We start from the raw sequence: 26,150 nt of genomic DNA, 5'->3' as shown, positions 1-26,150 counted from the left end.
GAGCACTTCCAGCCATTTGTTTTGGATTCTGCCGTACGGAAATGGTTTCCAAATATGTTGCAGCGTGAACAGAGAGGTTTTTTCAAAAATGAAAAGAGACACTTTTTCAGCAAAGACTGTCCAGCCCGTCTCTGCTCACAGAAACAAAAGACGTGCAGTGTCATGTGTTCTCTTTTTATTTAGCCTTAAGTTAGATCTGTGCAAAATGTCCTTGGTATTCCGAGAATTGAGCAGCCCCCCCCCCCCCCTCCTTGCTTTTTGCATAAGTACATTCCTGACCAAAGCCGATCACACATCAGATGTCTTACTGGATTTGTTGCAGCTGTTGCATTTGTTTTATTAGTGACTGACTCGTTTTCCTGGCTTCCCTTTCCCAGGTTCTTTTGGACAATTGAAGCCTGAGAAACGCGACGTGTTTGTGAAGCAGCGCCCCCCCACCCCACCCCCCCAATGTGAAATGACAGGACGGGCATCTGTAACGCAGGACAACGAAAGGGAATGTACAATTTCTGCAATGGGAGTCTTAGAACAATGGAGACAATAAGACTTTCTTTTTAAGAGCATTATTGCTCTTTAGTTAAAAGCAGAAAAAGAAGAAGAAAAAAAAAACCATGGATATGCAACAAAGAGGAAAGGAGCTAAAACAAAAATCCAACAACAAAAACACAAAGATCAAAAATGGAAAGCAGTGAGACGTCAACTGATGGAGGAGCTACAGGAACCAGAAACGGACTTCCTCTCTAGGCACACTCGGTTTTATTTCCTCAAAAGTGTTAAACACTTTTGTTTTGTTTTGTTTTTTATCAGTCATATTTTTTTCTGGTTTTCTTTTTAGCGCTTTAAAGAAGCATATTTGGGAGCAAGTCTGGTCTCAAACCCAGTAAAAGAGAAGGAGATGATTTTTGTATCCTGTCACGAGTAGCATCTTATCTTATATTAGGATGTTTGCAACTATTATTTTAGTACTCATTATTATGTTGTATCCTCGCCGTTATTTACTCGTGAAAATGAAATGGATGTATCTCAACGTTGTAGCCGGTCAACACATGAATCGGATTGTCTTTTGGGTTTTTTTTCATTCCTGGAGACGGAGGAGCCGGAGCGATGTCTGGAATGTCAGGGTCGAGGTTTGCCACAGAGACGTTATTGCCTTGGAGAACGGACATCTGTTGCCTTTCGAAATCACGTGTGCGAATGGAAGCGAGTGTGCGTGTGTGAGAATCTGACGAATATCCCATATCTGGGTCTTTGATTCCGTTTTTGGTCCTTTTTGAAAAGTGTTCTTATTTTTCATCACCGGGGGTTTTTACGGTACAGATATAGTATTCATGAGAAATCAGATGGACACGATCTTATTTTTCACGTGCAAAAGAGAAGGACGGCGCCGTGCCGGAGGATTATGGACGCTGTGCTTCCTGCATAGACGCTCCGTAGGAAGGTCCCGTTTGATTGGCGGGGGTCTGTCCCTGGAAGAGTTCAACGCTTTCTGAACTCAAAACTTCGGACGTGGTGTGATATGAAGGCTGTGATTGGCCGACTTGACAGGCGAATGGAGAGTAAACCCTTACCAAGTACTTTTGAATGGTTTCGTTCTTCAGTGGCGCAGCAGCATGGAAGGGGGGGGGGATGCAAAAACCATTCAAAAGAAGCATTGCCATACAATTTCAAAGTGAGTCATGGTGTTGTCTTTATCTTTTTTTTTTATTGTTATTCTTGTAAGAAAAGAAAAAAAAGCCGAGAAGACATTTACACTATCGAAAACACGCTGTATCGGAAGACTGTCAATATGTATATGAATTATGAATACACTTAAAAATGCTTCAAGTACACTCCTCTTATGTCTGGAACATCTTTTGTTGCTCTTAAAACCGGCACTTTCCATCTTAATTTAAGGGATTCCTGACCCAAATTTGTTTTTTTGCTTCCAACAGGTGTTCTATTTCTGTCTACACACACATTCTCTCTTCCTCCTGTCTTTTTTAGTTTGAAAGGAATGCATAACCCCATTCTGAATCGGAGGCTGTCTTTTGGGGGGGGGGTTGGATTTGTTTCCTTAAGTCTAGGAACCGGGGGCGAGGATTCTGTGTTTCTGTCAATCCGTGTCTGGAAAAAATGCAAGTCGTTGAATTTAACCTGAGACAACTGGAGCAGAACTTCAGTGAGATGCGTTCAAGTATGTATCCAGCGTGTGTTCGCAGCCCGGCGTGTCGTCTACCATCTCAAAACCCAGGTGGTTTTCACACCAAAACTGGCTGGAAATCATCGGAAGGGAAGTGGGGGATGAAGAGGAGGAGGTGAAAGAAGCGGATCAAAATGAGTCAAATGAAAACAGATGGAACAGAGTTGTCTGTTTTGGATTTGGACAGATGGATTAAAGACGAGCGTCTGATACGCTCACAGATGTGTCGGGTCATTCAGCGGTCCGATCATAAAGACTGACGGTCTGGGCTTGGTGTGGCATCCAGAATCCTTCCTCGCTTCCATCTGATGAAGAGGGGAAAGGCTGCGGGAGGAGCCGGGGCGTTTCCTTCCAAGCTTGACCTGAGGATGGCGTGAGACGCGGGGCAAGGTGAGAACTCGACTTCCTCCTTTCTGATTGTTTATTCGCTGCGTGAGAGGTAGCCGAGTTCTGCTCCACAAATGCATTGATAACAATTACGACTAACGGGTCACAAAATCAAATCACCTTTTGGGTTTGCTTTCAACCGTGATTTTCATGGCGACAGGAGTTCTCTATTTTTCCACAACGGTTTTGAGTCAATTTTCTTTCATGGCCCATTTTCATTCTTTAAATGTGATTCAAGTTGACGGCTAATTAACCTTCTCTCCATTCGATCAATCTGCCTCCATCCCTACTATTCCCAAGCCCTCATCCAATCCTTCCGTGATGGCGTTCCTGCAGCAGATGCGTTCCCCTCGCCTCTCCTTCATCCAGACTGTCGTGTCTCTGTTCTTGGGAACTGTGGCTGTCCTGTCCTCCTACTGGTGCGTGGGAAAACAGAAGGTGCCCAAACCCCTTTGTACGCCCACCAAGCACAGCAACTGCATCCCCGTCCCCGGCATCTCCCACTCCTCCAACATCCAGTTCTTCTGGGAGACGGGAGACGACCGGTTTGTCTTTCCTGCGTTTCATACCGGCCTGTTCATCACCTGTGAGGAGAACATCTACTCTGAGACATGGGGTGAGAGACAAACTTGATGTTCTAGCGTTTTCGTCGGTCTGTTGTGTGTAAAATATATATATTTTTTAAAGGTAAGGTTTTGCCAGAATAAATCCCTTCGAGCAAGCTGAAAGCTCAAATGTGTCACGAGTGACCGTGGGAAGGATTTAGCGTGTGGAAGAAATTTAGAAATGAGAAAACACACGATTTGTGCAGCTTGCATTCTAGACCTCGCTGCAAATGGTTGCAATCCGGTTGTGGTCGCTAGTAGAGGATATTCCCAAGGTGAACTCGGGATGAGCTCGGGCCAGGAATTCACTGCACCACACTGGAACTGTGGCACAAGTCCCACAGACGATGAAACGGAAGGAGAGGAAAGCCAGGGCGATACAATGCTGGCCTTAGGTGTGTTAATTTATATGTGTGTGTGTGTGTGTGTGTGTGTGTGTGTGCGTGCGTGCGTGCGTGCTCAGCCCAAAGAAGATTACCATCAGTCTGTGTTTGGCTCAGAGATTTAGACTTCAGCAGCACGACTCAATTATGGATTAGAAAGCCAGAGAGAGAAAGGTTAATAGGATTCACCAACGCGGGCTGCGTTTCGCCGTCTCATTCGCTGCTGATGGACAAAATCATTTTACGGGACGCAGCTTGAATGATGCTGAAATTTGGCGAAAACGTTCGACTCACAAATGCGGTCAGTATGTCTGATATATAATGGTTAGAAAAGGAGAAATCAGACACTCATAAATCCCCTCTGGGAAACTCAATGAGGCGAGTGAGGAAAAGATTATCAATTTAATTTTCTTTAATCCCCACAACCGCAAAAAAATGACAGTTTTCCAGGATATGTTTCTGTTTTTTGTTTTTTTGTTTTTTCTACACTTCAATCATTAGAAAACTCCCATTACATCAGAGGTACCCCCCCCTCCCTCCCACAGTAAAGCTAACCGCTACAGTATACCACCTTAGCAGTGATGGGAACATTCCCCAGAAGTTTTCCTGTGCACATTCCCTGTCGGTTGTTCAGATTTGACCACTTCATGTCCATTATTTCTCATTTCCAGAGGAGAAATGTCGAGGGTTTTATACTTTGACTCCAGGCCCTGAAAAAGGTGAATTCATCCATTTCTCCTGGATTGTTTTTTTTGTTTGTTATACTTCTCCCCCTCTTCCCGGCCCTCCTCTGTCTTGACGCTCAGCATCTTCTCCTCCCTCCACAGCGATGATGTGGCTGTCGCTATCGTTGGAGCTCATGTACATCGGGCTGCTGCTAATCAGCTGCACGCTGCTGTCTGTCCAGCTGTGTATCGGCGCCTGGTTCCCCTCAACGCAACGCTGGGGCGAGCTGCTCAACGCTTTCGCTGCCGTCTTCACCGTCCTGGGAGGTGGAAAGGTTTTACTCAGAGGATCATTGAACTAGGAAACGGCGTTTCCTTTCATTTGCTGAACCTCTTCGGTGTATTTCCTCGTGTTGTCCTCAGGTCTGCTTGGGATGGTGGGTCACATGATGTTCATGCAGGTGTTTCAGAGCACAGTCTCAATGGGACCGGAGGACTTCAAGCCTCACAGCTACAGCTACTCCTGGGCTTTCTAGTGAGTTTCATTTATATACAATCACGCGGACACACGGGGGGCCTGACCTCGATCTGGCACTGAGGATCCACGGACATCCTCCATTCATTTTAATTCCTAGTCCAAACAGGACCGTGACGCTCCCTTCCTGTCCCTCTCTGTCCCCTTCAGCGTGGCCTGGTTTGCCTTCACGGTTTGTATGTCAGCCGGCGTCTCCACCCTGAACAACTACACCAAGAAGGTCCTGATGGTGGGGCCCAGACGGAACTCTTGCCTCCCCCCCTGCAGCTTGAACTTCATGGGGCTTCTGCCGCCAGTTCCTTATTATACTCCCGTGAACCCAGCGACCACCCTGGCCCGCCCCCAGTCACCTCCTCGGATCTCCCATTTGTCTCCCTACTACGAGCCGCCATCAGAAACGTTGCCGGCCTCCACTCCGGGGCTAACCCACTCCCACTCCCTGCCTCTCCACCACTCGGACTCCTTTCCTCCTCCTCCCTCCCACCCTGCGCCTGCATCCCCATTCCACCGCCTTTCCCTCCCGTCTCCGTCTGTCCATGTGAACCCGCCAGGACACCAGGAGGACCGTCGTGATCCCGAGGAGGAATACAGCCCACTTTGAAATCGTGTGAATTATTGAACTGTTTGTGTACAAAATGCAAACGAAGCAATAAATCTATCTAAAAAAAACTACCCCAAAGAACATAACCCAGCAAATGTTCTTATAATCCTTACCAATCTGAACAAATGGGGATGAAAGAATAAAATAATCTTAACACTTTGTCAAAAGTCAAGTTTTAATGTTGTGAAAATCAAGGTCACTGGTCACCCATAAGGAGAAATGACAACATTAACAGCTTTAGTCATAAACTTAATGTTGGGGAAAAAATAATTACAGATAAAGTTCATGCTCTAAGAAGAAAAGCAGAGCGATGATGTCACACTGGGAGGAAACGGCTGCAAGGCACAAGTTAGCAAGCATTCATTTACATCACGTTTTAGATGATTTAAGAAACGGCCACATTTCAGATTACAGGAAACCGATTTATCTCGACTTCGTAGCTCAGTACTCTGATTTACTTCAAAGTGCTTTGTATCGACTACACTACAATACTGCGGTGTAAGAGCTAGTATTGGTTCGTATTGTACTGCAATACTTAAACCCCACTCGTCATCTTCCCTGATCAGAAATAAACCCGGAACAAAATCATGACTGCAATATATTATTGATTTTACACTTTATATTGTTGCATAGTCACAGGGTTAGATCGCACGCAAATCTTCAACAGCTGACATGATGTTAGTGGAATTTTTTTTTTTTTAAGACTTCAAAATAGCATCACTTTATAAAGTATGATGAAAACCAATCTCACTATGTTGTAGTTTCCAGAGCGGATATATGAAAGAGAAACTGCCCCAATAAACTCGCCCCTTTTATCCAACACTCATATCCATATTTAAATGTACATTACACAACAAAGAAACCACAGATTAGCCTCTTCAATCTGGCGTTGTCATAATCCAGAAATCCTGACAGATCTGAATTTATTCTAGCACTCTATATGCTTCGAGGCAAATTTTGTTCAGATAACAAAAATACGGCCCAAACCGGGTTTACTCAAATACAGTTGTGTTTGACAGAGTTTGCATTTTAATTCGGAAAACATCCAACAACGTGAAGTGTGAATTCCTGACGGCAGTCTCCATCAAACACCTCGATGTATTTCAGAGGAACAACAGGTGTACTATATCTGGAGCTGAACGTACACAAGCAGCTCAAATCTGGTGTTCGAAAGAGGCCAATAGAAAAAAAACCCCACCCATCAGTGACTAAAAACCAGATTTCAGCTGAAGGAGTAAATCCAGCCAGAGGTTCCCGGGCCGGTTGGAGCTAGCTCTATTGTCCTTCTCACGCCGTCTTCTTGCGTAGCACGAAGTAAGTGATGGCCGAGATGAGCGTGAGGACGAAGGAGATCCACGCCAGGATGTAGCAGTGACCGTACCAGCCAAAATTCTCATTAATGTGGAAGCGGTCCGTGTAGATGGAGGCAGCGATCATGATGCACAGACCTGCATCAAGAGAAGGGTGTGCTCAGTTGGTGCAAAGAATGAGGACAGGAAGAGGGATCCAGAGAGAGAGAATGGATTTAAACAAATGAGGGGGGGGGACTTACAGGCGAGCAGCTGAAAGATGCCAGAGATGGTGAACCTCTGCCCTTTGCTGAGGGTGAAGAGCTGAGCCACAAACACGAAGATGCCCAGGATGGAGAAGATGCAAGCGAGCACAGAGCTGGCCTGCACCGCCTGGAGGTACTCTGTAGGGGGAGCCAGAGAGGAGGAAACACAATAACGATGACGACACACCCAGGAAGCGGTAAGGCTTTCACTCGCTCAATGTTTACAGATTTTAAAATAAACTTGTGAATAATTACAGTTTTGGAGACCCAAATTCTGAATTCAAAAAAGTAACCCCAACACCGTAACGTGTGTTTGGCAGATGTTTGGGAGGGCATCACGAGATAAAAGTTACAGCTACACAACTTTCCTAAAGTGTGTCGGGGAAGCACGTTGGAAATGAACCAAAGTTGTGAGCGTTTTAATAAAAGGCAAGTATTTCAACAACTGGTGTAAAATGTAGGAAGTCCGAGGAACGCTGCGTCATCCCATCGGGCAGAAGATGAACGGGCGACTGTGTCTATGTGAAGGTGAAACTGGTTCTCCACATCGTAACAGTATGGGAGGTGGGAGTGTGGCTTACCCTCCGGGTAGTGATCGGGGAGATCAGTGTAGTTCCACGCTCCGTTTTGATAGATCCACCGAGCCCACACGTCAGTGGAAATGTGGTCAGTCATCCACCAGGCCTGGGGAAAAAAAAGGGGGGGGGGGGGGGGTGTTCAAATTGTTTGTATATCAAGTCATGATTTTGGACAATCTTCCTGCGTGCCAGAGGCCGTTGAGTGACTCACTACTGAATCAAAGGATAAACGGGTAAACATGGTCAGAGCTTGTTTACCGTTTTCTGACACATAAGTGTGAACAGCTGCAGGCAGAGGACCCAAAAAATGAGGGGAGGGGCCTACATCCGCTTGTCATAGCGGCATTCCACGAGCATCGAGCAGGCGTGCCACTCGGGAATCGCAAGCATTTTGCATATGTTTGCCCCACCTGACCGACGGCCTCGCCGACAGTTACGAGAACATTTGGCCGCAAAGAATGGCGACAGTGAAAGATTAAAACAGAGGAAGAGGAGGCCGCTGAGGGAGGAACAGCCAATCACAGCTCAGGATGCAGGGAGATGCAGACAGGTCTTCAGCAACGCTGTAAGAAGTCTTTATGGGGGGGGGGGGTCAAAAACATGCAGAAATTGAATTACTCACATTGTCAATGGTGGCCACCAGGAGGAGGATGATGGCTACGATGTGAAGGGCGAAGATTGCAGCGAGGAGAATCAGCATGATGACGGAACTGGAGAGACTGAGACACAAGACGAAACTTGTTACACCAGTTTCCACCCTTTATTCTATAGGATGAAAATCACTGGAGGACAGCCTCCACCTAAAAACGCGCGCACACGCACATGCACACGCACACGCACACGCACACGCACAGGCTGGCAGCTAATATGCTGTTGAAAGCAACAAGTAAGGCCCCACACTTCCTGCCTGCTTACAGAAAGGCATCCAGACAGCTCCAAGCATGTACACACACACACACACACACACTCTCCATAAGCACACATTCAGAGCTGCAAAGCGAGACCAAAAACCTGGCAGCCACTCAGGGCGTGGCTTCGCAGCTTCTAATTACTTTGAGTTACAACTAACGCGTTCCCAGGAAACAAGGCCCCCAGTAAAACACAGTAAAAAGAAAAGTTCCCATCAGGCATTTAGAGAACTGTTGTTGTGTGCAGCAAACAAATCAACAAAACCACGTGATCCCTAGAAGACCCGATACTGCTGGTGTGAAGGAGGGAAGTTCACGGATGAGTTTGGACTTGTCTAATGCCTCCAAGAAAAACCTGCCACTCCTTAAAATAACTGTGGAGAATACCTGCTACCCCCCCCCCAGCCGACCCACACCCCGTCCCCTGGATGAGACCGACTACTTTAACACACACTGGAGCCCCAAACGCCTCAAATCTTTACTTGCCGCACTCTTTATTGAACAAGATCCCTCTTTGGGTCTCGTTTTGGAGGCGTGAGAAGTGGAAGAGGAACATCTGGAATGCTTCGGCTCTCTGCACAGTGAAGGTGTGGTCAATGGCTGTGTCTCACACACACACACACACACCCACACCCAGCTCCCGCTCTCTTACTCACAACCGGACACACCTTCAGGCACTGGGTGGACAGATACACGTGATCACGCCTCACAAATCTTACAAATGGCATAAATTGAACGCACTTCACAGACATCGATGAGCCACGATGAAGTGAAATATGTTCAAATATGGGCGTGTTCTCGAGTTGTCTTCTGTTAAACGAGGAAACTTTGCAGAACTAATGAAAGAATCGACTTAAAGTGGGCTGCGTGAAATGAATCCGGGGGGCACGTTGGTCTCAGACGTTCCACCAGAACACGGTTTCTCGGTCCGGCCTGGATGTTGGAAGACTTTCCATTACGCAGGCTGGAGTTCACAGTGCTGAGCTAAAGGCTTGTTGCATTTCTCCAGAGTGAATCAGAAGAATCTGCTGCAAGAAGAAGTGCCACCGCCTTGAGAGCAGCCTGGCCTGACCGTTAGGAGGGCGATCAGAGTCCCCACGGCAGGAACTCGCACACCTGAGTGGACTTTTAACATTCCCTAAAAGTTAGTCAGACTCCCGAGGGGGGGGAAACTGAACCCTGATTTAAACACTGCGGCGATGAGGAAGCTGCAAGGAGAGAGAAGGAGAAGTTCACACTTACTGCTTTGCTGGCTTGTGTGTCAAGTCCAATTTCTCCTGCTCTGAAGTCTCAGACTCAGTGTCCAAATGCACAAACACCAGCGGCGGAGCCATCCGCCCACTTTTACCCTGCCCTCTTTGAGTCCACGCCCATGACACGCCCCTCGCTTGTTTGATCAGTCTACCCACTCCCTCCCTCTCTCTCTCTCTCTCTCTCGCTCTTACACACATGCAAAAGATCAGCCTGGCAACCATTTCCACAACATTTATTTTCCGCTCATATCTGCATCACTCAGCTGAGGGTGGATTTTATCCGGCAGGGCAGCCGATGACTCACTGATGTTTGACCGGGTGTGTGGGGGGGGACTCCCAAAAACACCGGGCATTATTGACAGTGACTCCGGGTGCGTTACCATGGAGACAGACTGCAGCCCAGCCCACTCTGTCGTGTGTGTGTGTATAAGCAAGCAGCCTCGTCTTCCCCGTTTTGATCGCCACCCTTCGTCTTTTTCCCGCTTTTGTTTCAGAGGAAGGAGCTTCAGGATGAAGGAATGTTGTCGGTTGTGTGTGGGATAAAGAGGGTGGGGGCTGCTGGGGGGGTGCAAGTTGTAGCTTGAGCGGGTGAGCGGGGAGGCAATGAGAACGGAGGGAGGCAGAGAGAATGGAATGCGGAGAGGGGCGGGGCGGGGGGTTGCTGGAGACATTTCATGTTCATTCATCATTGGGCCTTTTGATTGATCCGGCTTCAGTTCTGATTGCTGCCGGTGTGCCGTAGCAGAAATGTCTGCTGGCCTTTATCTAGTTGTCCTTACAGCGAGACACACCTTCTCTAAAAACATATTTGTCCACAGAGAGCGAGGGAGAGGAACGGTGACTAACATCAGGAACAAATACGGAAAGAGCTTCATGCTGCGCATCCTTTAAGGAGCTTTTATAGTATCACAAGGCGGCTTGATTCGTGAAACCGGTTGAAACCTTCTGGGGGGAGGGGGGGGGGGGGGGGGGGGGGTGAAACGACTGAATGGAAGCGGTAGAATTTATCTGTTGAACTTGAATAAATAGTGATTTCAAGAATATGTACGCGCTTGCATTCGAACATTCGAAAAGGGCCCGGCTGGAGCAAATGTGATGGGTTTAACGCGTGGAGGAAAGAAGGAGGCGATATATAAAGATGAAAGGTTGACGTGAGAAGGGGAAGCATTCAGAGGACGGTTCGTGTTTGTGCAAGTTGGAATCTCTGATATTTGAGGCTCCAAATAGACGCTGCTTTAAATCTCTCGCAATCATTCCTCTGGTGTGTTGCTGTTGAAGGGCCTCGTGATTTCTTCTGTTCTTGTGTGTCTCTGAAGCTGAACTGTGTCCGATCCATTCAGTCCAGGTCATGTTTTAAGCTGGAGCGAGAGGCTGGGGGGGGGGGGGAGAACAGGCAGACTGCACAGAAAGGTTCCCAGCTGTGAAGGTCCTGGGTTCGAGTCAATAAAACTACAAAACTTCAGGTGAGCATGGGCTCCGCCTTATTTCTGCTATGGATGCCCCCCCCCCCCCCCCCCACTGGTTTTGGGATAATAGTGGCTTGAACTTTGACATGAACGATGCACACAGTTGGGTGTGTGATGTCCTTTTATAGAATAAAGTCATTGTTTAATTTGATTTAACTCCAGTTGCCTTTGTTTGGTGTGAGATGCACCAAAACAGAGGAAATCTGGAGCAGGACCAAAATGTTTTCACAGTAACGCGCCTCATGACCAAGCAGAACATATTAGTGACGCTCAACTGGATTCTGTGGTGTGTTTTATTTTGCCCGACTTTGGTTTTTGCCTGCTCTCAACTTACAGGGGAGAAGCAACATGAGAACACGAAGCCTGATCAATTCCAAACCGCAAAATAATACTACTAATAATAAAACCTATAAATAGAAACGTATGAGAGTGCAGTTCAGACAGGAAACCCAGAGGAGACGGGCAGGTCTGGCCGGGGAGTCTGAGGTCTCATGTTTGCTCCTGATGAGCATAACAACAAACACACACACACACACAGCATCAGAGTGTGTGAGTCAAAGCGGGTCGCCTGCTCAGAATCATCAGACTAAGACTCAACCTCAAATATGATGAGCTAACGGGATAATAGCAGGCTTCAGGAATTATTTACCGGTCAATACATCACCTTTAGCAGCACCGCTACTTGTGCAACTCCATTCTGGTGAGGTTGTAAGGTTACTCTCACACACGCACGCACACGCACGCACACACACGCATGCACACACACAGTGTGGCCTGTCATCTCTGAACAAATCTAAAGCACTTCTCCTTTGCTGAAAACGAGAAAATATCCTTTTTCATATTGGACAAAAGGACACGGAAAATGGGAATCTAAACAGCCAGCGCTGAAACGTTGTCATGGCAACACGCCATGTTTCTGCACCTCATGGGCATCAATGACCACTTAATGATGCCGTCAAGGCTGACATGAATGAGTTTCCAGGCATTCGTATCTAAAGGTCTAACCTCTGAAGACGCATTAACTCTCACGCGAGACGTTCTTAAGTTCTGACTGGCTGGGGGGGGGGCAAATACAGATATTTAAATGGTTTGCTAACAGGATGTGGCCTTGACTATTGCTGCGATCCAGACCTTGGAAGAGTTTAAATATCTGAACGCCTCGCCAACCCGTTAGAACCGGAGAACGCTCTTGGACCAGCAGTAAAATGCCTTCAAGCCTTAAACAGAAGCCAAGACCTTGTTTTTCATCACAGAATTTGCAGCATTCAATTGATTCTGGAACGGGTGTGTCACCGGGTCTCCTCCCAACACTTTTGCTTTGGTGACTTACGAGTCCAATCGGCTGTCTTTCATCAGAACAGCTAACTACATATTTAAATGCGTTGTTTATTAACAGCAGATCCGGTATAAAGTGCCTCATCCAAATCCCTCAGGTCATTTGAAATTCAAAGTTTAGTGACAACCTGCACCGATGCGTGAACACAGAACCGAACGGACTCGGTTGCATCCGAGGATGGTGCAAGGCAGCAGCAGCCGGGCTGCTCGCTCCTTCGCCGGCTGCAGCTGCCGGTGAGACACCAGCTTCAGAAGTCATTGAGAGCAGATAAACACAAGTCTGAGAAAGAGGCCGAGGTAAGCACAGGGAATGTGGTCGGACCGGATCCTGTTCTGGGCGTGGCCACCCCACCTTGCAGTTTAGGTAAACCAAAGTTTGAACTGAATCTTAAAATGCGAGACGACACTCCCTCCGAGCCTTTCCTGACTGAAACCAGCATGTGTGCCTCATTTTTTGACACTTTTGACAGAATCAGGCATTTTTCCCAGTTCTCGGCATTTTGTCAGGCCTGGAAATACGACGACGTTTAATATTTCACAGTAAAAACATGGATGTTTGACCATGGGGGGCAGAGCAGAACACATTTTTCAGATCCAAATAAAAAAAATGACAAATCACATGTCTGCGTAGCCATGGAGGAGGACCAATGAGATGTCTTCCTCAACAATCAGCCCTTTGTAATTCCGCTGATCAGTACTGGAAAAACCCAGAGCAGAGAAGATCACCGGGAACAGCCGTGGCATTGTCTCCTCTGTGAAGTGAAGTGCACGCAGATTAAACTCGATTCCTTCAAACGCTTACCGGCTGAGCCGACGGCGGGCCCGTTAGCCGCCGTGCCCGTGAAGTGTGAGGTCATTAAGAGTGGAATACTGATGAGACGCACAGAACCGGGCCAAGCTACATGATGCCAAATCACACTGTAAGAAAAGGCGTGATGTGACGAGATCATTCGACTCGTCAAAACATTTCTTACATCGTCACCAAGCTCGCCGCCATCCTCCTTCATTTCTGCTGGTAAAGTTTTCCTCTCTCTTATGGCGGGATATATTGCAGTTTTGAGCTGAGTCACATCAAATCCCTTAATAAAGGTGTTTGCGAGGATTCTCGGGCCGTGAGTGTTTCAACATGAAGTCTGCGTGAAACAAATCCGGCGGTGGTGCCTTCATGCCTGGGGAGTGAACCCGACCGCAGCCGAGTCACTGCTGCTTTGCACAATAGCAAAGCTCCGTCTGTGGTCGACTCTGTCTCTGCTCATTCCTTCTCCGTCTCACAGTGTCACGCCCTGCCCCGCCGTTCCACAGGCCACGTTATCAAAATAGCACGAGTGCGTATTGACGGCATTTACCTGGATAGTCTCAAACGCTTGGAATGTGTGTGTGTGTGTGTGTCTGCGCTGCTGTCGGTGGCTTTTTGTGTGGAAACTCCCACAGGGGGCTGCTTTTGACGACGAGCCACCGTTGCACAGGCGTGTGAGTAGCCTCATCTCGCCCCAAAGAGCAGTCACATGACCAGAAGCTCTAGTGAAAGACAAACACACGAATATTGTTGCTATGCATACTAATCGTCATACTAAGGGAGTGACGCCAAACTTTATTTTTGACCCACATTTAAATAAATACTGGTCATAATTTAAAGGCCGTCTCATACACGCCTCACACAGCGGCGGGTCGACTTACAACCGCGCTGGCGCGGGGTCGTAAAGTTGACGACCCCCTACATTAGTTCATATCACTGGCACGTGACCTTGACCGTTTAAGAAGCAAAATAACTTTTGTGTGCACACACACACACACACACACTTTACACTGTTGTATTCAAATAAGAGGTAAAGGAGAACGCCTGGATGGCTTCGCCCTGTGCACGTACGTGCGCTCGACCGCCCCGCCTGTGCTTTGGGAGTCACAATGAGTCCGACATGGAGAGCGTGAGACGCTGCGCTGTAGCAGTCGGGCAAATATTAGCAGGTGTCAGTTGTGGCGCCATCGCCACAGTTTCTATTCAATAAAAAAAAAAAAATCCTCCCATTCATTCGAGCTGACACGTCGCCATGGTTACTCGCCAGGGATTTTTTAGTCTTGATTCACTTCCTCGGCCTGAGTCCTCTCGTCCTCAATCTATTTTGTTCCCTCTCTGAGTCACATTACTACATTTAACTCCAGTTTCTACTCCCTTTATTATTTTTTTGGAGGGGGGGGGTTGCGTACTCCTCCTGTTTCCTGCTCAGTGCCACCCGAGTGCACGCCACCCCCACAAAGCTCTTGCTCTCTCAATGAAATCCAGACATGCACACTGTACTCTCACTCGGAGTCTAAAGAAAACAACTCTGAGCGGTAGCTAGGCAACTCCAAATATGAGTCATCCCACTGCCGCACCCATCATCAACTGATCCGTGCCCTCCCCCCCCCACCCAACTCCTCCACATACACACACACATGCTTCAAGGCCACGTTGTGAAGCGTAATTGTTCACGTTTCTTTGTTGCAGCGGTTCGAGCTGTACAGCCATGGGGTTCGCCGAGTTCCTCGCCCCGCACACTCTTCACCTCGCACTGAGGTAGAGACAGAAAAAAGAACTGGTGTTAGAGGGAAACACCAAGGAAATGACGCGCCTGAGCTCAGCTGATAGTCATACCACAGAGTTATGACTGATCGGAGCGGTGCAGAGCCCTTTATTGTCACATGCTTGTTGGCAGTCTTGGCTGTTCTGTTTTGTGGAGATAGTTCACAACAATATTAATAAGGAAATATAACAGGTACGGTTTACTAAAATGTTAACGGATGGAAGAGCACAATGGAGATCATTATCAAGCACACGAAAAAGAGGAGTTAGATGGTAGACCAAACTTATGATGTAATTTAACACTTAACTTGATTGTGTTTGATTGATTAGTTCGACAATACAGAGGAGAATGTATTGACAGAGGGCAAAAACCACCTGATGTCAGGATGACTATAGTTCAATGAAAGCGCACCTTTCATTTCTACTTTCAGAGGGCATTCACCGATCTATTATCAATACCACTGAATGGAATGCAAACAAAATGCCTTTGAATGTAAGTTTAAATCATTGTTCAAAAAAATGATACACTGAGAATTAAAAAGGCGTCGTGAAAATAAACCTCTAATAGCTGCCATCTAGGCGCAATGCAGTGCTGCTGCCCCCTAGTGGATGCAAATAATGACTGCGCTTAAAACCTACTGAGCATGCGCAGCCCGGCCAATTAAGCCTGGTAATTGATGAACAGGTGTGGCAGGAGGTCTATAAAAAATCCTGCAGTTCAGTCGGTCGCAGCAATTTGTTGCGCACAGAGAAGCTCTCGGCTGAAATGCGTGAACTGAACCAGAATGGCTGCTGCCTCTGCCTCCTTCTCGTTTACGCCGTCTCAGTGACTTTGCCTCCAGCGGGCTGGTCGAAGCCTGCCAGTTCCTCCTTCCAACCGAACCCTGATTCAATGCGTGAAGGTGGCAGGGACCGCGTCCTCACGACAGGGGGCCTCACTCAGTCCCGAGAAAGGAAGCTCGACACCAGGCCGAGAAGGGAGCTGACGGCCCGACCATACAGTCACCATCAAGGGACTCCCGTCTACGTCACGCCAAGGAGGCCTCGGAGGGGACTCGAACCCAGGGTGGCGTCTACAACCTCCACTGGTGGAGGGGACGAACTGAAGCAAACTGAGGAAGGGGAAGTCTGCAGTGAAGGGATAATTACGCGTGTGTTCGTTGGCCCTGAATCAAGTCTGTCAGGTTCATAACCTTCTCATCTGCCTCTTTAATTCTCATACGTTTTCTACAGTCTATTCTTTTAATAGCAGGTACAGATAGTAAGTCCTAGATATATATTTTTTGTGTGAGTCTGAAATTAGTTCTAACAGACTGTGAACTCGGGTGTGGTTTGCTTCTGTTGAACAGATCAGGAACGAGCCCAGGGTCGGCGGCTCGGCGGCTCGGAGGAGATCTGGAAGAAGCTGCAGCCTGTGGTCGAGTGTGGAGACGACGCCGTGACCCTCACTGCCAGGAGGAGGCGAGCTGATTGGCTGCTGCTGGACCGTGGTGAGGATGACGATTCTCCATTACGTAGTACCCAGCTTTCCGTTGGCTGCTGTGAACGGCTTGCGTTTTAATTGGGCGCTACGGTATCCTCCCAAACGTCCGTCTACTGCGTCATCTTTACGCTCCTCCATATAAACACACTTTATTTGTGGTCTCTCTGTCAGAGTCTTTGTCATGTTATCAGGGTGAAGTTATGGTCTCTTCTGCTTCTCAGCGAATGACTCCCCTCTGCCCCTATCCCTGCTGCCACCGGAGTGTGGCTACACGGTCCGGACCACGCGGCGAGACCTTCGTCTCGTAGCTCGCTATGACGCCTGCCACGTCGAGCGGGAGGTAATGCATCGGGTTTTCATGTCGTCACTGCAGACCTAACAACCAGCCAGTACTACCGAAGGCGGTCTACATGCTTTACTTGATAACATTTGGGCCACAGAAACCCCATTTAAGGAAACTAAACATGCAGGATCACATGCAGACTATCCCCTTAAGATGGTTTAGATGGGTTCATCTGCGACGAGGCTGTTCAGGGACTTTCATATACTGACTCGCGCTCTTGAAATGTGTCCTCAGGCTGACGGCTATGTGTTGCCTCTGCTGTGGAGGGGGACTCCAGTTAAGATCTCGTGCCCAGTCCCTCAGATCCAGTCCGAGGCCTCGGATCCGCCGTCGGTCTGCTGCTCATCTGACCGCATGGCCGTCAAAGTGCGGGGCCCGTCTGCCTCGGAGGTGCTGCGGGTAAATGGTAACAGCAAAAACATGCTTTTCTTTCTATTGCATTTCATATCTGGGGTTTTTTTCCAGATCTTTTCAAGTGGATATGAAAAGTATTTTTTCTTTTGCGTGCAGTCGGGGGGGAATGGACCTCTTTGGTGGCCTCGGCAGAGCAGTGTGGGTACGCTGTGGAGCGCAGAGATGCAGAAGTCGTCATCACTGCCACGTTCCTAGCGTGTGGCGTCACAGTAAAGGTGCGAACGTGTTCCACAGTTGAATATGGTCATTTTCTTTTCAGCCTCTTACAGAAAACATCTTCTTTCAGGATGGAGAGTACACGCTTTCTCTTCAAATTGGCCAGAAGACATTTAGCCTGTCCTGCTCGCTCTCTCCCGTTGAACCCCCAGTATTCCATCAGCTTCCAGTCACCGACCCTCATCCTTCAACCAGGAGACCAGGAGCACCGGAGTCTCTGGCAGCTTCTCCATGGGATCCACCTTTCTACCTGGCCCCGCTTTATTATCCCCACCCTAGAAATCAGCACAAGAATCCACTTCTGGATGGGCACAATCCACACAAGCCCCGCCCTGCTTCCCCATCACCAGTTCCTGACCGTACGTTTAGTCCACAGCCTGTCCTTCCTGTTGATTCCCCACCAGATGATCAAGGACATCCCACTCTTCAGGCTCCTGTAAGGGCGCCTCGGAAGCATTCGAGTGTCCTCGCTTCTCTTTGGTCTGCGGACGGTCGAGATGATTCTAGTGAAGATCTGCAAAGGGGTCCTGCACTGGTGCTCTCTCAGAAGCGTAGTGGTGCACGCTCGGATTCAGGCTTCTCCATTCATGTTACAGCACCGCCTCTTCGCCTCAGCCACGCCTTCAGTCAATACTATCACTACTACCATCATCCTAAAACCCCCGACGCACGCCCGAGTCCCGATGTTCCCCCTTTAACAAATCCTATTGACTCTGAATCTTCACTATTACCCCCCGGCACCCAGCAGCCTGTCGGATTTAATTGGAACCAGTTATTTCCGGCCATGCCTGAGGCTGCCCCTCAACCTCACGCCCTCCCAACCGCAGCACCCCAACTTCCACAGCCTTATCCAAAGCACTTCTTCTTTTATTTTCCACATGCTGCTGTGGACGAGGCCGGAAGTTCGGCCTCTCTCAATCCTGACACGGAAACAAATTTGTCTGATCGTCAAAGCGCAGACTCTGGCGCCGAGGTTGATTCTGTCCTTCGCCCATCAGAAGATCACGACAAATACGGTTTGCACACTCCCATAGATGAGCTACGCCCAGCTGCAATGAGCTGGAATGGTGGAGAAGCGCTGGAAGCTGTTGTAGTTCCTCCTCTTGTGCAAGCGTCTTCTTCCATCCGTAATCTCCCTCCTTACCCCGACTATTACCTCCCTTATCTCCACTATGGGGTGGTCGATGAACCCGAGACTTTATCTCCAACATCGGACCCTCCGCATCAAGCATCCGCTTCAACAACGCAGCATCCGACCCATCACACACCTCAAGCTCCCGCTTCTTTCGAATCCATGTATAATGTTTACCTGAGCCTCCTACGTCACTACTATTATCACTATTACTATCTCCACAACTACCAGCCTGAAGCGTCCGCAGACGACCAGGAAGTGCATCCGATGGACAATATGAGCTCCTCTCACCTTCCCTCTGACTCTGACCTGAGTCGGATGCTGGGTCATGCTGCTGAGGCGGGATACGCCAGCGTTCCTCAGTCGGAACGCTTTCACAGCCTCTATTTCCATGATGTGACTCAGCAGCGTCCGTATAATACTAGTGGGCACTCGGCTGAAGAGAAGGATCTCAGAGGTAATGAGTCCACTTTACTGCACAGTCGCTGTCTTGATTCTAGATCGCTGAAAGGGCAATATTGTTTGTTTTTCTGTTTTAAGAACTCGCTGAATCATATAAAAGAACATCGACTCCCTTTAAAGTTGCAGTTTGTTGTTCTAGCTGTAACAAAGCTGTAATAGTCGCATCTCATGCTGTGGAGTAAAGAGATTCAAGTTTAACTCTAACTGAGCTCAGAAAACCTCAAGGCCAAACTGTACACTCCCTCTGACTCACCCTCTGTCAGATTCCTCACTCATCGTGGATCATGTCAGCACTTGCCTGGAAATAACAAAAAAGACAGCCATAAATATAGGTGTGGGCTCAGGCCTGAGGACGCTGCCCATGACACACAACTGTATCTTTGAACGTGATTTTTAACCGGTTTATTTTCGCTATAACATCATCACCAGAATGTACGCCGGGAAGCCATTTCCTGTTTGTGGTACCTGGCTTTGCGGTGGAGCCCACAGCGGACGCCACGGATCATTCCTCCGAGGACGGCCGTGCGTCCTGCAAACTGCACAGGCTGACCTCTGACCCTGACCTCTACGTTGTCTCCCTGGACGGCTGTGGAGTGAGCAAAGACGTGAGACACGCCTGTAATACGTACGCCACGTTGTGTGGAGCTTCAGTGGGAGATCAGTCGAGTCCACTGAAAGGAATTTTCTTTCCATGCAGATGTTTTGTCAGATGGTGGCTGGCGTGTTGGAATTCTACCAACGCGGTGCCGGGCACGAGGGCCCTCCTGTTGGGTATGTTTAAAAATGCTCCTTTTTATAAGTGAGTTTGGGGTTACTTCAGTTCAATGTTCTCGTCTGTTTCAGTGCAAGTTTCTTTGGTTCGCGTGTGAATTGAAACGTTTGTACCCCTCGCAGACTGTGAAGCGTTAGTATCTGTGTGTTTGCTGGATAGTAATGGCAGCAATTTGCCCTCAGCTGTAGGAGGTGGGGTAAAGAAACACATTTATCTCGCGTCGTGGCAGGTTTCATCGCTGTTGGCAACGTGGGGCAAATGATTCCCACCGCTTACTGGCTTTTATGTCCCGCTGTTTGGGTTGATATTATGTGACTAGGATCTCCATAAAATAAAATGATGTAACATAACTATTTCTGGATATTTCCTTCTTTTAACGGCACATTTACGCAATAACCGGTTTCTTCAGAGTTAATGCTCTGGCCTGATTTCTAACAAGAGCTTATTCTATTTTCTAGAATTAGAGACATGAGTAAGCGCCGGCTATAAACTGTCAACAAGCTACATGGTTTACTCAACTTTCAGCAGTTGGAATAAAAAGCTGCATTTGTTTGAAAAGCAGAAATGAGCATTGGGTGTCCCTGCATCGTCATCCGTTATTTAAAATGGCCGTTTTGAAGCTATAACAATGCTAGTTCTTAAAGCATTTGTGTACTCGTGACTCCTGTATTGACTCTGGGCTACTTCCTTCTCCCCACACTGACCAAATTGGAAGGGTCGTAGTGTCCGGATTCTTGTTGCTACCTTCAGGAAGTCTCACCCACACGGACGGAAGAAACGCTGACCTGGACGACCCAGAGGTGCCGCCCAGTTACAAAGCTTGGACCGTTCTAATTATAACGTGTAGAAGAGAATGACTGTCATCATGCTGTAAAGCCGATGTCTTTGTTTGTCCTGCCCTCAGGTCGTCTTCTCGTCCTTATCGGCAGTTTGTGCTGCTGCAGATGGCGGCTGTACCGTCTGCCGCATCAACGGTAAGTTGAACACAGTGCAGGCATTAAGGAGCAATAAAGGAATGGTCTAATACTTTATAACAGGCATTATAATCTGAGTACAGTACTTCATACTTTGTCCACATATGTACAACCAACAGTTGAAGTTGTACACTGATCAGTTTTGGCAGAAGTGCCATCATCCTCTAATTACTATCTCTCCCATTGGCTAATTGCATTAGGCTTTGCCTTGTTTCCTAAACGTTGCAAGTGTGGCCTTTGAAAATTGTCACAATTAAGGCTACAGGAAAACGGTGGGATGGAAAATTGATTCTTCAGGACATTAGCGCGGGCCACTTAAGATGCAAACTAAACGAACCTCTCATTCCATCATAGGTCCCAACAGCAACGTGTTGGCAATGGAATAAAGACATTTTGCACAACAGCATTTTGTTTTATTTTATGACAGTGATGTGAATATATTCGTGAAATATTTCAAAGCTAAGACACACTGTGAGATGTTGGCGTTTCAGAGTACAAACACAGAAGCGTGTTCAGTGTGGGTTGGAGGTAGAACAGGAAGAAAACCGTGTAACGTCTGTTAATGGCAAGGTGATCATTTCACTCAAGAAGGTGCTTGGTTTTAGTTTCTGACAGTCAAGCAACGAATGGAATGCTTTGAACTATAAAAATAATGCAAGAAAATTGGTTAGCTGTAAATGGTTATAAATCAAACATTGCACAGTGAAAAAAATAAGCATGTGATGAGCTGTGCTTTGTCCCAAACGCAAGTAACAGAATTTAAATGTTAAAGAAAAGTATCCCTCTTGCATTCGCACATAAAGCTGTCAAAATAAATTCCCCTTATCTCCTTATTAGGCCTAGGATGAATGACTAAATTATAAGCAACATCCAGTCCCCCAGCAGTCTTTATTTATTTATTTTACTTAAAGCTAACTTATTGGCTCTGAAAAAAAGACATTTGTTTGTACAAGGAGTCAAAATATCAGCACAAATATTCATGTAAAGAATCTTGCAAGCTAAGCGCTGAAGCTAGTGGGCTCAGTAGCTGCATAAAGAGGAGAATCTACGACTCGTTTGTTGTTGGTTGAGCCTGCATTCCAGCGACGTCTCCGTTGATGTGGCGGTGCACGGCTGCGTCTTAGTACACCTTTGAATGGTAGGCAGTGTTCATCTGCTGGACTCTCTTGGTCGTTTGGATGAGGATGACGGTGCAGATCAATGCGATGATCTGTGGCTCAGGCCCAGGAGGAAGAGGAGGGTATAACAAGCATGGAGGAAGGTAAGGTAATCAACCAGCGGGAGTTCAGAGGTTGTATTTACACCCGCGTGCTCCCAACCTGCACGTGGCCCCATGAAGGGGGGCTCAAACTTAAGATGGTCAAAGACAGATAAAAGAAAGCTTTATACTAAACTAGAGATTAATTTGCCAAACAGGTAATTATGCAGAAATTGGTAGCGAAGAAAAGAATTGTGCGAGATTAGCAAAGCAAGCGCTGCCTTTTGTTTTAAAGATGCACCTTTAACTTTGTCTCTGTATTTAGTCAATGGTCTAATTGCTAGAAAACTTGAATTCAGAAACGCAATGTTCCATTAGTCTCAGTGTGCTGTTACAATTGTGCCTTGGACAAATTGAAAGTGAACTTTTGTTTAGAGAAGGCAGGTGACCAGCAGAAAAGTAACCGAATAAAAAAAAAAGCAGGGTGGTTGGAAACGCTCTAGGCCTGGGCCGCAGGGATGTTGGCCACAGTCAGAGGAGTGAAGACGACTGGGTCCGGGTACGGGTGGTGGCTGCAGGTGGTGGCCAGTTGAGGCTGGGCTGGCTGATTGTCAGCTGGGACGTAAGTGTGCTGAATCAGGGTGATGTACTGAGGCGATGAGGCAGACTGGCCAATCTGTTTGCTGAGGATTGCACTGCAAATCAGAGCTACAACCTTAAGGGAAGCAATGATTGGAAGAATGATAGGAAAATAGAGCAAGAGGAGAGGAGTAATGAAAAGAGACGGTGATCAGAACACGGTCATTAACATTTAATTAAAAGACATTGGCACAACCTTGATCAGCAAGCAAATGAATGGGGCATCTTGCTTCCCGCATCATCAGCTTGAGCATCTAATTGTGATGAAGCCAGCTCGGCATACACTATATTGCCAGAGGCATTTGCTCGCCCGCTTTCACACAGACGTGGCCTTGAGTGAAATCTCATTCTTAAACCAGAGGATTTAATGATGTTGGTCCTCCCTTTGCAGCTACGACAGCTTCAACTCTTCTAGGAAGGCTATTCCGCAAGCTGTAGGAGTGCATTTCTGGGAATTCTTGGCCTTTTCTTCCAGAAGGGCGTTTGTGAGGTCAGACAGTGATGCTGGATGAGAAGGCCTGGCTTGCAGTCTCCACTCTAACTAAGCATGCCTCACAATGTGCTAGCACGGCTGTAAATGCTAATTGATAAATACAAATGAATTTCTTTTCTCTATTGTTTATTGTTAATTGTTGAGCCTGTTTTAAATGAAACGGGAACTTAATTTACTGCGAGTGAAACCGTTGCATTTACTTACCAACAGAGCGCCTGTTCCGACAAACACGCCCAGAACCACTGGCGCGTGATTGTTAAAGACGTCTGCAATGACCCCAGGGCAATTCTGTAGAAGACAGGAAAGGGTTAATGCATCGCTATGCTGAATTTAACACAGGAACTGAGAATAAACAGGTGTATCGCTAACACCAACTTACCTTCGTAAAGAAACCCCTGGGGCAAGTGGCTTTAACCAGCTCCAGCACCGTGATGCCCGTCATTCCACAGCAGGAAAGCTACATGGCAAGCAGATGAAAACACATTATTAAAACTTTAAATTTATATTCCTCCAATCCAACATTTTTAAAGGTCATGAGTTTGTGTAATGTTTAATTTATTAAAGAAAGGATTAAGGTTTAAGAGGTTATTGTGACATGTTGCTCGAGCTAACAGAACAAAATGTCTAATTCACGAATGCTTTCAGCAAATTTGGTTATGAAATTATAATCCAATTTGCCATTTCAGAATTATGAGGATATTTCACCAGCTAAGGTTTTATCTATTACAAAGAATTAGTTTACACACTTCACGAATTGTAAATGCAGCAAGACAAGATTTAGGCAAATAACATTGGACTTGATCTAATTAGAGCGAAGGACAGTGTCTGCTTACGGTCTCGTGGATGAACGTCAGAGTGGCACCAATGGCGGGGTCTTCAGTAGCCACATACATAGCATAAATGCTACTGTAGAACTCCTCGACGCTCTGAACAACCTGAATGACAAAATTACAAGGGTCATAACTGTCAGGCACTCGCTGATGAAATTCTTATTTGCAATTCGTTTTTTTTTTATCGGATCCTCACCTGGTCCCTGCTGGAATAAGCTATCGCTCCAAAAGCAATCACAGTCACAGCCAGAATGGCCAGAAGAGCGGATAACTGAAAGAAGGATGAAAATAAAATAAAAAAAAGCTTGTACATTAATGACCCACACGTTTGCTTGCTTGTTTATACTCGAAAGAACGGCATCCTTCACAGAAATGTCTGATACCAAATGACATATTTTGAATTGAAGAGCAATGTTTTCACTTCTTTCATTAAGTGCCGGTTTACTGGACACATACAACTTATAAAAAAAAACTCCTGACAACGTGCTTGTGACTCATGTTCAGGCAGGTACATTTAAAAACAAGCCCAGAGAGACGGGAAGCTTGATTAATATGGGTCATATTTTATCAGACATGCCAACCTTGATAAAAATGTTTTCAGTAGCATTAGAGCACAACTGAAACGCTGACTCCCCACCCCAACACGCAGCCATTTCAGTTTATTAAAACATATAAATCTATTAGGAGAAAAAAACAACAGCATGTATTATTTTTAATGAAAAGACATTTAACATCTGGAATTGACATTTACTGAAACATTCAGTTATTTAATAAATATTACATTAATATGTACTACATATTTAATAACTGAACATTTTAACCAGCCTTTGTTTGCAAACATCTTAGTAATCTACCTTTTTGAGTAGCGGTAGAGCCACATTATTAATTATAGGAACGACTTGGTGCAGCTGTATGGCTGTTATTGCACAGCAGCCAAACATTACAAGGAAGTTACTGACGCTAGAAAAAATTTGTCTCACCAATTGCAAGGGACATCTTTTCTCACTACAGGCACCGTAGATTCCAAATGACACCAGAATCAGCAACACTGTCCCGATCACTATCAGCACAACCACAGCTGATGGCAGAAAGAGAAAGACAGAGCTGCATGATGACATGCAGGAGAAGCCAAGTAGCTGCATCTTTTTTTTTGGAAACATAACATGTACTGACCGGTAACAAAAGCGCTAGAGTTGAGCGCCTCTATTGAAAAATAAGCCTCTGGTGTTTGGGCTCAGCCTCAGCGCAAGGCCAGACCCAAGCAGGCGAAGCCCAGCGCCTGCAGAACCATACAACACACCACAAGGTTTCAATTCCGCAAAAGGATCTGCAACGTTCTGGATGCGTTGAAGTCTCGGGGGGGGGGCAGATGAAATGAATCACCTTCTATGGAAAACCTTACATCTCTTTGATGTACAAGGGGTCAAACTATTATTAATATTATTCTGCCAAGGAGGTAATGTTTTTGGAGAATGTTTGGTTGGCTTGGCTTGTCAGCAGAATTACTAAAAAAAATATATCAATCAATCAATACTTCATTACAGACACAACGGTCCAATAAGAAACAACAACGACACACAACATTTACACAGTAAAACACAGTAGTCCTATAATAACATCAAGTACTAATGACAGCAAACGCTTGAGTGGAATTTGGCTGAGTCATTCAGGCGACATATAAACCTGTAAGACAGGTGCTCCGCTGAGCGTTAAGGGTGTTAACCCCTAACACATCTTGGCTTCCTGAGGAGTATCCGCATGCAGTCATTGATCAGACTTTGCTGACATTTTGTTTTGGAGAGACAGGAAACAAGCCAAGGAATGATTCCTCAGATTTTGGTGATCAAAATATTTTTCTTCTTTTTTTTTTGGCGATTATCATTTCTTATTAATCAGACGTGGTTATCTCTGATTGCTGTCTTGTTTTTTTCATCATTATTTTACAATTATACACCAAATGCCAACGCAAAACTCTTTGCTTAAGGAAAATGGGGGGGGGGGGGGGGGGGGGGGGGAGGGCTTTAACTTTTAACAGTGACGCACGCAGCAGGATAAAAGTAATCCGCACTGTAGCTACTTGACACGACTGAATACATTTAAAACAAATAAAAAATAAACATTACTCAACAACATATTCAAGATAAAATAAAGGACAGCTTGTACGTTTTCACAATCAGACTTACC

The 26,150-nt window shown here is 46.7% G+C and overlaps 3 protein-coding genes across 3 annotated transcripts in view; 1 reads left to right on the top strand and 2 right to left on the bottom strand.

Moving 5' to 3' along the window:
- Positions 1-2,887: 2,887 nt before the first annotated feature.
- On the top strand, positions 2,888-5,355 carry LOC137905532 (germ cell-specific gene 1-like protein). The gene is made up of 5 exons (XM_068749777.1): positions 2,888-3,182; positions 4,226-4,273; positions 4,382-4,546; positions 4,643-4,754; positions 4,905-5,355. Exons 1-5 carry the CDS (start codon positions 2,888-2,890, stop codon positions 5,353-5,355), a joined length of 1,071 nt encoding a protein of 356 aa, XP_068605878.1.
- Positions 5,356-5,517: 162 nt separating this feature from the next.
- Positions 5,518-9,694, bottom strand: LOC137905730 (epithelial membrane protein 2-like). Its single transcript, XM_068749982.1, has 5 exons — positions 9,639-9,694; positions 8,111-8,207; positions 7,492-7,594; positions 6,908-7,048; positions 5,518-6,803 (listed from the first exon to the last, which is right to left on the bottom strand). The coding sequence occupies exons 2-5, from the start codon at positions 8,186-8,188 to the stop codon at positions 6,643-6,645; spliced, it is 483 nt and encodes a 160-aa protein (XP_068606083.1). The 5' UTR covers positions 8,189-8,207; positions 9,639-9,694; the 3' UTR covers positions 5,518-6,642.
- An 11,503-nt stretch (positions 9,695-21,197) lies between these two features.
- The window catches only part of LOC137905531 (CD9 antigen-like), a 6,969-nt gene continuing 2,016 nt past the window's right edge, over positions 21,198-26,150 (bottom strand). The window contains 8 exon segments of the mRNA XM_068749775.1: positions 21,198-22,719; positions 23,341-23,424; positions 23,516-23,593; positions 23,970-24,071; positions 24,163-24,237; positions 24,947-25,044; positions 25,140-25,182; positions 25,184-25,245. Coding sequence (XP_068605876.1) covers positions 22,504-22,719; positions 23,341-23,424; positions 23,516-23,593; positions 23,970-24,071; positions 24,163-24,237; positions 24,947-25,044; positions 25,140-25,182; positions 25,184-25,245 — 758 coding nt within the window. The 3' untranslated portion in view covers positions 21,198-22,503.

The sequence above is a fragment of the Brachionichthys hirsutus genome, chromosome 16 (assembly GCF_040956055.1).
Source record: "Brachionichthys hirsutus isolate HB-005 chromosome 16, CSIRO-AGI_Bhir_v1, whole genome shotgun sequence".
Taxonomy (NCBI): Eukaryota; Metazoa; Chordata; class Actinopteri; order Lophiiformes; family Brachionichthyidae; genus Brachionichthys; species Brachionichthys hirsutus.
The sequence above is the reverse complement of the archived record's forward strand: the minus strand, read 5'-3'. Positions and strand labels throughout refer to the sequence as shown.

Bases quoted from the DNA above. Each gene is read 5' to 3' on its own strand.
- LOC137905532 (XM_068749777.1), top strand. From the start codon at position 2,888: ATGGCGTTCCTGCAGCAGATGCGTTCCCCTCGCCTCTCCTTCATCCAG. The intron at 4,274-4,381 runs GTGAATTCATCC...CTCCCTCCACAG, and splicing joins GACTCCAGGCCCTGAAAAAG to CGATGATGTGGCTGTCGCTA. The intron at 4,547-4,642 runs GTGGAAAGGTTT...TGTTGTCCTCAG, and splicing joins CGTCTTCACCGTCCTGGGAG to GTCTGCTTGGGATGGTGGGT.
- LOC137905730 (XM_068749982.1), bottom strand. From the start codon at position 8,188: ATGCTGATTCTCCTCGCTGCAATCTTCGCCCTTCACATCGTAGCCATC. The intron at 7,049-7,491 runs GTAAGCCACACT...CTCCCCCTACAG, and splicing joins CCCCGATCACTACCCGGAGG to AGTACCTCCAGGCGGTGCAG. The intron at 6,804-6,907 runs GTAAGTCCCCCC...CTCTTGATGCAG, and splicing joins CATCTTTCAGCTGCTCGCCT to GTCTGTGCATCATGATCGCT.